This window comes from Buceros rhinoceros, unplaced genomic scaffold, assembly GCF_000710305.1.
Source record: "Buceros rhinoceros silvestris isolate BGI_N320 unplaced genomic scaffold, ASM71030v1 scaffold72, whole genome shotgun sequence".
Classification (NCBI taxonomy): domain Eukaryota; kingdom Metazoa; phylum Chordata; class Aves; order Bucerotiformes; family Bucerotidae; genus Buceros; species Buceros rhinoceros.
The window spans coordinates 26,095-36,822 of NW_010400426.1; the positions used below are offsets into that span (position 1 = coordinate 26,095).

The following is a 10,728-nucleotide window of genomic DNA, read 5'->3' on the forward strand; positions in this document are numbered from 1 at the left end:
GAACAGCTGCCTGATATTATCTATTTTCTTTCACTTTCAAAAATAAGAACAGAGATAAAGCTTGCCAGTCACGTATCTACAAGTAAAGGTGAGGTGAGTTGCCACAGACAAGGACATTGCATAAAATGCAAATTAGTCACAATTTTAATACTGATCTGTTGAGCTACCTAGAAATAAACACTGACTCAAAAACTTCAATTTAATGACATAGTTTGTCAGAATACTGAAGGACCTCGGTGTTTTTTGCAATCCTAGAGCTAAGCATCTCTGTCCACAGGGTGCTCATACAAGACCTGTGAAGTCCTATCCATGTCCATCTTGGAACAGAAAGAAGTCAGAAGCATGAGTAAAATGGTCAAAACATCATCCTGAGAAGAAAACACCCTTTTCTCTTTCAAGTGTACAATACATTAAGAAGCACTGGGAAAATAAAAAGTAGCCAGGATATATACTGAAGCTAGATGCTAGCTCTCATTCCTCAGTTTCCCACACCAAATAGCCCCAGGAAGAACATATGGAAAGGTTATTTAGTCCCTGAGAGTTAAAAATGTTGAATAGCTCTCTTTCAAGATCATGCAATAACTTCTAACAAGAAGTTTCCACCTTGTAACACCTCCCAGCTTCCCCAGCCCTCTAACCCCAGTCCTCATCCTACCTAGACTCTCCTACATTCAGGTCCTCCTATTAGTCCTAACACACTATCACCTCAAATTCATCTTCCTAGGTCAAGATCTCTTCCGGCTCCAAAGGCCTACCCCACCCCATCAACTCAAAACTCCCATTCTGTTGCAGCTGCTCAGCAGCTCACCTTTAACCAGCCTGGACACTGTTCTTGCCTCTTCTTCCCTCAGTTCCTGGTGCTCCCCACTGAACTATCACAGAGAACTGCAGAGAGATCCCATCCTTCCCACTTCCAGCTTCATTCCTCAGTGAGGTGGCACTCTTTATAGAAAGCCAGCATCACTTTGTACTCAAATGACTAATGAGATCCCAAATTTCCAGCGTGGCACATGGCTGGGAGCTCTCAGACGTGCAGATTCCAAAGCGCAGCTTTGAAAACTTGCGCCAGCCTCCCACTGTCAAGAGGCACAGAGAAATGAGAGAGTGAACACCAGGTAGAATATGTTAACCTACAGATGTGTTAAAACTCTACCATTTATTCTATAGTTCTCTTTATAGTTTACAAGCAATGCCAAAGTCAGAAAGCACTTTTGCTGGAAGGTATCTGAAAGGTTGTCTCACGTAACAACTTTTTTCCTCCCAAAACAGTAAGATCAAGTAGAACTCTAACACAGACAAACAGACCTTTGTACTCACCCTAGATTTCATTTTATGAAAGCACTTTATACTTAATACACAAGCTCCTGTTCCTTCTACCCTATCCTTACACATGACTTTTATTGATTACCTTTGAAGATGTGCTGCTGAAGTGACTATTCTCTTATGCTTGCCACCATCATTCACGGCTTAAAGACATTTCCTTCTTTGTTAGTGTATTATAGAATTCTTCATTGCACAGAAATTACCACAGCAGCCTTATCTACACCATCAGGCGGACCATGACTGCCTCCACTGAACTTTTAAGACTTCAAAAGTATGCAGAAAACAGTGCTACTGGATCTTGAAACTTTGTGGCATTTTTAAAGCCACAGAAGACACTATGAAAGTTGTAAGGAGATCAAATTTTAGGTCTTTAATTCTTTTCCCTAAAATGTTTAAGTCATTTGCCAACTGGTCAGGCAGCTCCATAGTCTTTCAGACTCTCATGGCACCTGATGATGATTAGGCATTTTACCAGACAGTCTAGTTCACTGGTAAAATTCTGCCTCCACAAAAGCTGCAAGATGACAAACTTCCCTTGCCACGTAGCCTCTGCAGAATGTGATGGTGACAGTGGCATTAGAGATGAAGGGGAGATGCAACATCATCTGATTTCCAATCTGTTCAGCAACACAAATCAGAGTGCTGAAGCAGACCTGATCAACAGCTGGAGAAACAGAAATGTCGTAGGTAACAAGTACTACCCCAATAATATTTCAGCCACAGAAATAACAAAACAAGGTACAAGCGTCTAAACAATACCATCTAAAATATGCATTGTGTAATGGCAACTGTGTTATATATACTAAAAGTGAGAGGATTTCCCCCCAAAGAAATATTGCTTCTTTATTTTAAAATGTTCCACAGATAAACCTTTTACTTCTTTGGTACTCTCTCCAAAAACACTTTGAAAGCAAGAGTTATCCTCATGATATAAATACAGACACTGGCAAAAAGAACTAAGGAGTCTACAAAAATGAAAAAAGTTTATTCTGTCCAGCAGCCTTGCAAAAGTCTGCTTTGATAAACCTAAAACAAAAATGGAGAAAAATTAACTTCTTGATAGTGCTACAGATTTGAAGCACCTTCATTTTAACAGTGCATTCAGCATCTAGCAAATTACTTAAGCTACAAGGTAAGAAACTGTAGCTCTTATGTTACCATAATTTGGAATCTGATCTTCAACACTTACTTACAGCAAAGCTCCTTTTTAATCCTACTTCGCAGACAATTGCCCTAATAAATAGGTATTTCATCGTTATACATTATTATATTTAAGATTTTTTTTATGATCTATTCTTACTATTGTAAAACTGTATTAGAATTGCTTTTCTGTTTCTTTAAACATGCCTTTTGCTTAAAGCAAACCATAGCAACTGCGAAGAAGTTACCTGCACCCCCCAAGCTCTGAAAGAATTGCTCAAGCATTACTAATTTTGAGGTAGGAGGAGTTGAAGAAATCAGGTCTTTTTTTATATAAAAATCTTAAGTGACTCATGGAAAACTCTTTTGGTATAGCTTATACATGCTTGACAACAACATACATAGCACTTTCCATCACTGAAGTGCTGTATAAACTAGTTAGAGTTAAACAAATAAAACCTAAACTTCACCTTTATGACCAGTAAAATCAACGGCATTTTCACATGACAAGGAGCAGAACTTAAGAAAAACATTGGGCATATAACATGCTATTTCTGAGGGCAGGGAACTGGTTGTTACCAAGTAAAGTTTCCTTATCAGCTCTATCAAGTACCTTATGTTTGACACTCAGTGTTTAAAAAGAGTAAGGTACCCAGCATTACAGTCCATGGTATTTCAAATTGGCCAAAATGTCTGTAAGGTAACAGGTCAACACAATCATTTCCACTTACGGTTTCTGATTCTGGACAAGTTTCCAGGCTGGACACCAATAATGGTACACTGTCACTTAAGAAAAACCTGACGGTTTTCTTCAGCACTCAAAGGAAAGACCCACATACTAACCACAGATGACTGAAGCTAATAATCTGCTCAAAAGTTCTAGTAAAGAGGAACCAAGATCAACAGGCATCTCTGGATCTGAATGTCTCATCCACCCATCATTAACTGCTTGGTAATCAGTTTCATAGGCTATAAAGTATGATTGCCTTTTGTTCTCCAGCTCTCTTTTTAGGGTATTCTGGAATCAAGATCCACTAGTGATCTGATGTTAATTTTCACATTACTTTCAGCTAGAGCCAGCTTATATACACTATTTTTGCCACCTACAGATCTTCCCGTCAGACCTGCTTCCAGCTCTCAAGCCCCTGCATTGTTCTCTGTCAGCTAAACATCCTTGCTCTTTTGGTCAGCACAGCTAGAGATTTATACTGTATTGGGTGCCACGGTCCTGGCCCCTTAACTTAATAGGAAAGAATCAGTCTAACAGGGATGCTAAGGCTGGATCACAACCAAAGACTCAGTAACAATACTGCTCTTCCTCAAACTTGGATATTGACAAAGGAAGTCCAACAGAAATAAGATCATATATAAGCGATGTGCCACACAGTGGTGCATCCCAAAAACTATGTAGTATTACAGCTGCATAGCCAGCCTGGTGTGTGGCCTGAGAGATGCCAAACACCTGGCTCCACTGCCTTTCTGTGCAATCATTGCAACTTAAAATCAAAAAAGGAACTGCAGACACTTTCTCAAAGTGCTGCTGGCCTTCCATGCTGAAGACAGGTGCTCTTACTTTGTGGGCGCTCCATCCATTAGATGACATGAGTGGCTTTCCTTATTTAGAGACTATCTAATGTAAGAACTGGCAAGTGAACAGAAGGCTCCATACAGTGCTACAGCTTCCACCTACAACCTTTATCTCAGTTCCTCTGCCCCCTATACCTACTACCTACCCCACACTCTTCCCTTTGTCCTCTTCTCCCACTCATTTTTCTGCCCGAAATAACTCCTCCTTTCACATGCCAGGTAGAATTCTCTCCCTTTCTTTCAGTATTTCCTTACACCAATTCCCTCCAGCTTCTTTGTTCCACTCAGCTCTGTTGGGGGACTTCCATTGCTATTACCCACACTGCACAACAGGGGCATTGCTTCAGTCATCACACACCTTGTCTTTCAAAGAAGACATGTGTGGGCTTGAAGTCCTTCTAGTAAGCATGCCTGATGGGGCAACATGAGGTCTCTGATCTTACAGTGAACAGCTGCTCCCTTTTAGCTGGTCAGCCAGCAGTGACAACTAATTTTTCAATCCAAAATAAAAGCCCAAAGGGGAATATGCTCACATAGAGGATAGAAATTAATTCAGAAGACCCTGTGCTGTGGTTTGGAACTGCCTGTCAGATCAAGGTCAGAAAAAACAGCCATTCTTTCACAGTAAGGGCAGCAGCATTCTGGGTAATCAAAGAGCATCCTTGACTGGGGTAAGAGTTAATTACAAAATGTATCTCAAGATAGAGGTGGCAAATAGCATTTAGTCTGCCACATATAGCACTCTAGAAATACACACCTGGAGCAGCCAGGACATGCCCCTTTACAGGTGCACATACCATTCAGCCCAGGGCCTTCCAGCCTTATGAATCACCTAGCAGCTACTGAAGAACGCCTCTGTTCACCTCAACATCCTATCAGAAAAAAATTTGAAACATTCTTACTGTAATTAACTCTCGCATGAGAAGATGTCCCTTAACACAGAAATCTATAGTAAATGTGGAGCTATTCAGCTACATCAGGTGTGCAGACATTCCAGGCCCTTCACAGAAACCTGACCAAGCTGAGTGTTTTTTACTGTGCTGCTTTACTTTTGAAGCACATGCAGTACTTAATACTTGTGAGGCACTTTACATTTCCAAAGCACTATACAAACACCAGCTATTTAGAGACAGCTAACAAGAATATCCCAAGAATTTCAGGGTGTAGCAAGGAATTTTTTCCTCCCCCCCCTCCAAAAATAAGGCAAGTTATGGATGGAAAGATGCCTAAGAGTGAGCTCTCTGAACTACGAAAAGCACCTTCAAGCAAAAGGCATTACATTTGAAACTTCCATACTGCCAATGTATAGAAAAGATCCAGCTCAGCCTAGCCAACAGGAATCAGTCTGGTTCACTGGTAATTGCTGAGAAGCTACCACACCGTCAGAGGCAATTTCTACTCACAACAGACGTCCACACCGTACACACTCTTCTCCTGAACCTGCACTACACTGCAGCCACCCCTCCAGGGGCCCTGGTTCTGAAGAAAACTGAAATTGCTAATCCCTTAATTAGGGGCACCCACTTCACCTTTTACAGAATAATTTCGGAAGTCTGAATGGGCAACATGTCACACCAGGCAAAAATTTAATAAATGAAAGCGACTCAGATTGTTGGTTCATTTCTCTGTACCTATACTCAGCTGTGCAAAGCTACTGAAGGGCAGTGCTCAGTGTTAATTGAGAACAGCTTCACAAACCACTCATCACCACCTTTTTCAAAAGTCATCCTCTTGCAAATTTCTAATGGGAGTTGCATTACACCAGCCAAGTTGCTGATCCTAGGTCTCAAGCACAGCTCCAGGAATACACAATTAGGGCCATATTCCCTTCAATTTTCAAAGATCTCTTGTTTAAGCCACAACAGCTAAGGGATTAACTGTACTTTCCTAGATGAGCTACTTCACTGCTTATAAGATAAAAGCAGAAGCACACACCAAAGAAGCCTGTTAGGTATCATCATCCATTCTGCTACCCCCTTCCCCAGACCTCCCACACAATGATTGCATCATAAAACAGTCCTGCAAAGCTACATCCACTAGATTATGAGTCAAAACCCATAACACTTATCTATCTTGGGATACCAGTGACATGAACCAGACTATCTACCATCAACGCAAAGGTCAGAGTTTAAAAGCCTCTCTTCCCTCCCACTGACATTTCTAGGTTGTTCTTCAGGAGCTGCACACACTATTCTATATGTATTCATCTCTTACAGTAAAAATGAAAAGTAATGTCCAACTCTGGTCATCCAAAAGCCTACCTCCTTTCTACTCACAAACATCTAAGAGAGAAACTCTACTGCATAAAACATTACTCCATTCCTCCACCTGGGTGAAGAGGGACTCAGACAATGAAACAGAAAAACAAAGATATTTGGATACCATGGTGATCATGGCCAGACAAGAAAGTAAATTAGCTACCATTATGATAATGACCTGGCTTTCCAAAAGAGGTAATTTGCACCTAGCAACTAAGAAGCAAAATAAAGATGCTTTACAGAATTGTTCCTCGCTGTTTAACCCTGTAGCAACAGAACAAGCAGCCGCGGCCACCAAACAGCCACCCACTCTGGGCTCTTCATATCTGACTCCCTCTGCAGAGGCAAAGTACCTGACCAGAGCTCCCTCCAGGTGTAATGAAGCCTCACTCTGCATTTCTTCTGGTAGCACAGCAGCTTGTGCACAATCTGAATGCACCGTCTGGAAAAGAGGGGACACAGGATTAATTACACTGCATTTCCCAGCAATTCTACACTGAACCTGGAAATGTCTCTGAAATCAGCAGCAGGAAAACAGACAAACTCAAAGCCTCTCAGAGGAGGATGGGGCTCATGGTTTCGGGATCCTACAGGGAAACAACACCCACATCAAAGAACCAGACAAGATGACAGAAAGGGGCTGTATGTCAATTTAAGCTCAACATGATTGGACCAACTACAAACGCAAGTTTGTTGTTTATATTCAATTAATAGTTTCTACTCTTTGCCACCCTTACCTGAGGGCCTCAAACTCCACAAAAATAGTTACTTAACTTGCAGGCTCCATATATATGTGATACTGCACTCAGATTTTGTAAAATCTAGACACAATGGAGCTTTTCAGTTTCTTTGGCCCAAATGATGAGGCTAAAGGAAAGGACAGAGTCAAACAAACTGCAGGATTTTCAGTTTGACTGAGGCGTACAGTTTAAATACATTAAAAAAGAAAGAGATTTCTGTCGAATTTTCCAGTCTCCTGAAACAAATAATTTAAGTATGAGCTTTGGAATGATCAAGCAGTACATCTACAACCTCTGAAAACCCCCAACATACAGCCAGTATTCTTGTGAAGTCTCCAAATCCTGCAGGTCTCTATCTATAGCATCTACTGTTTATACAAATTCTTAGGTACACAAACATTCTTCACAAATAACATCAGAACTAAATATACAATATGAGTAAATTCTCTAGCACTAGCTACCATGAAGGACCGGACAGAAAGTATCTACAAATTTGAATTTGTTAGACCAAGCTATTCTTAGTTATTGACATTCAGGGGAAAAAAAAAAAAAAAAAAAACAACAAAATCTTGTGACTGTTTTGTTCTCAGCTTTGGGCCTGGGTATAGTTAATGCAAACCAAATCACTGCTGCATGTGTCCAGAGCCTTCTGGACACCAACAAAACAACACCAGACTTCGAAAAGGAAAGATTTCTTTTTCCCCAAATCCTTATTTCTCAAAAACATGTTATCTCAGTAATAGCAACACCTCTCTGAAAAGACACTACTGCAAGACACTACACATCAGACAAACACAAACAAATTATATTTCAGAAAACTGCATGGAAATTATTCAAAATGGAGTTCATCGGAAGGCTTAAAAAAACCCTAAAGAATAATACATAGAAGGTATACATTTTTTTTTTCCAGACGCTCAGATGATCCCAAAAATAACATGATGGGGTAAGAAGTGAAACTAACTTCATCCAAATAAAGGTGAAACAATTTATAATAGCTGAGCATCACATTAAGTGTTGTATTTAAAATCGGACTCTCACAAATTCAACCAAGAAAGGAAGCAAACCAAATAGGACAGATAGCTGTCTTCAGATCAGGAACAGCAATCGCTCTGGGGAAAGACCTGGTATTTCTAATGTTATTGGCACCAGACAACGCCCAGTACTTTTCCACCTACGTATTTGCTTGGCTCTAAGACTAAAATTAGCCACTACAAAAAAAAAAAAATTAAGGCACTGACCAGAGAAAATCTGGCAACAGTTAAAACATTTCTTCATAATTACAATAGCTGTAAATACAAAATACTCTGCAGACATCTCTCAGCATTGAAACCTTGTGGTTGCATAAAGCAGCGTACAGCTTTCTGGGTGAAATCAGTGCATGGAAGAAAAGGGATGAGGAGGGGCATGACAGTCCTAGTACCCTTGCCTAAGGAGCCAGAGCACCCGCTACCAGCTTAGAGGCTAACCCAGCCCCCCTGCTTTAGTTAGCCACTGCTTTAGTTAGCCACTGCTTTATCCATCCTGGGGGTGCGTCTGTTTTTCAGCTTTGTGCTGAGGGTTCATAATATGCATAATGGCCCCCGCCCCACTGCTTTAGTTAGCCACTGCTTTAGTTAGCCACTGCTTTATCCATCCTGGGGGTGCGTCTGTTTTTCAGCTTTGTGCTGAGGGTTCATAATATGCATAATGGACAAAAACCACCGTTGGACAAAGCAACTGGATTTCTCTTTTAAATATTAATATGCCTTCCCCTTGAACAGCTTCATGTTGCCACCTTTTAAATGTATGGCAGAGAAGTATGACACTGTTTGTGCATTCAGAACACCCACTTTGCCTGCAATAACTGTGTCTGCTACGGGATGGTTTCAGACAGCAGGGTGCTGAAAGGACTGCACAAACATGCCAAAATGAATGGATGCAGAGGTCCACTGACGGTTGCTGCTGCTCATTATTTTTACTCTCACGGGGTTTATAGATGTGACCTTACTTTTGAGTCCAAGCATTTCACACCTTTCGTGTGAAATCCAGTGCAATTCACCCATCCACAACTAGCTCTCTAGCTGTCACAAAAAGAAAACATTTCTCACAAACTCATAATTGAACTGTACACCCCTTCCAAAGGCACCACAGTTGCAGGGTTATTTGGGCAAAATCAGGACATGCTGAAAAGCTACCTTAAGGGAAAACAGCCTCTGTATCTTTATCTCTTCTACGGAATATAGTGCTGTTCAAGCCTTGGGGAAATTCAGTACTATACAAACAGTCAGAGTAAAGCCTATGTTCTGCCTAAAACTTATTTCTGCCCTCCAGGCTAAAGCAGAACAAAGCATTCTAGCAGCCTCCTGGGACACAGTGAGTGCTCATGTGTAGCCCTGTCCTCTTCATCCCTTTTCCCATTGCTAAGTCTTACTCCTTGCTGCCTAGCAGGCTACTGTAGGCTTAAACCTCTCTCCCGCTCTCCACATTGCCTTCCAGGCCTCACATCAGTTATCCTTGGTTTTCCAAAACTGTATTTTCAGTTTTTAAACCAAGATTCAGCTTCTGGAAGTAGGGATTCTTGCAGTGACTGTTATTATGAAACTTCTTTCAGGTTGAAAAGCTCTTTCTATTTGATCAAGTAGATAAGGAAATCAGTCTGAAAGGTAGAAATTCATTTTGCCTGCAATTTTCTGGCACACGGAGCATTTTAGAAGTAGAAAAAGTTGTTAGAAGAGCTCACAAAAAGCCATCCTGCTCCCCACCAGCCACAAAGCATTATTTCAGATGAAAGATTGCTCTAAGACTAGAATTCCACCCAAATTCAAACTTCGAATGAAATAATGACAGGTCACCCCACATACACTTACACATAGAGATCCATAGGAAATTCCTTCATCATGTGTGTTACAATGAACTCCACCATCAAATCTGACAGAAAAGAAAATTGTAAAGTAAGTAGTGAGCTAGTTACGTTAACTTCCAGTAGAGAACAATGATGAAGTCAAATTACCCCACCTACCTACCTTTATCAGACGATAGTCCTGCTTAGATGAATTTCTCCTTTTTTTTTTTTTGGTTTAAGAGAATTAGACATTCTTTGGAATTAAAAAACCCTACTGGAAACTGAGTGCGTGTATCGTAATTTGCTTTGAGGCACTGCTTCCCCATATGCTTTTCCCCACTCTTAGTCAAATAAAGAATACATCACAAATTCCCGTGCTTAGAATTGCTCTCATACTTCAAGCCTTGTCACTAATGGAAGCTTCCATTGAGAAGCACATTTTAGAATAATCATTCTTACCAGAAACAACATACAACCTAGATATTTAGAAAAAAGACATGGTACAGAACATCCATTTTCCCCTAAAATAAAGTTTGAAGCAAGAAAACCTAGTCTGATCTTATGGACTAAGCTTCTGCTTAAGGCTCATTCTGGCAGGCCGGGAGGAAGGAGAATGTCTCTTTAAAAATTAAGGGCTCCCAGTATGTGAATAAAAGGCAAAGAGTACAGAAATACAATTAAAAGAGGTAAGTTACTGAGGTCAGCTAATAAGCACTAACTGAATGTGTGTTCTCTACCCAACACACTTCCAGCATAAAAAGCTTAACCCATGCCAGTGGTAACAACTGTGAGATGTAACCTCCTAGGGTACCAATAGCCCAGCAATATGAAACAATAGTGACTAAACACAGTCTAGGGA

The 10,728-nt window shown here is 40.7% G+C and overlaps 1 protein-coding gene across 2 annotated transcripts in view; it reads right to left on the reverse strand.

Annotated features, from left to right (window-relative positions):
• The window catches only part of LOC104489643 (chromosome unknown open reading frame, human C10orf76), a 56,013-nt gene that overhangs the window by 11,975 nt on the left and 33,310 nt on the right, over window positions 1–10,728 (reverse strand). For both annotated transcript variants that reach the window (XM_010131829.1, XM_010131830.1), the window contains 2 exons: window positions 9,895–9,955; window positions 6,662–6,750 (listed from right to left, as the gene is read on the reverse strand). In XM_010131829.1, the coding sequence (XP_010130131.1) occupies window positions 6,662–6,750; window positions 9,895–9,955 (150 nt within the window). The remainder of the gene's footprint in view (window positions 1–6,661; window positions 6,751–9,894; window positions 9,956–10,728) is intronic.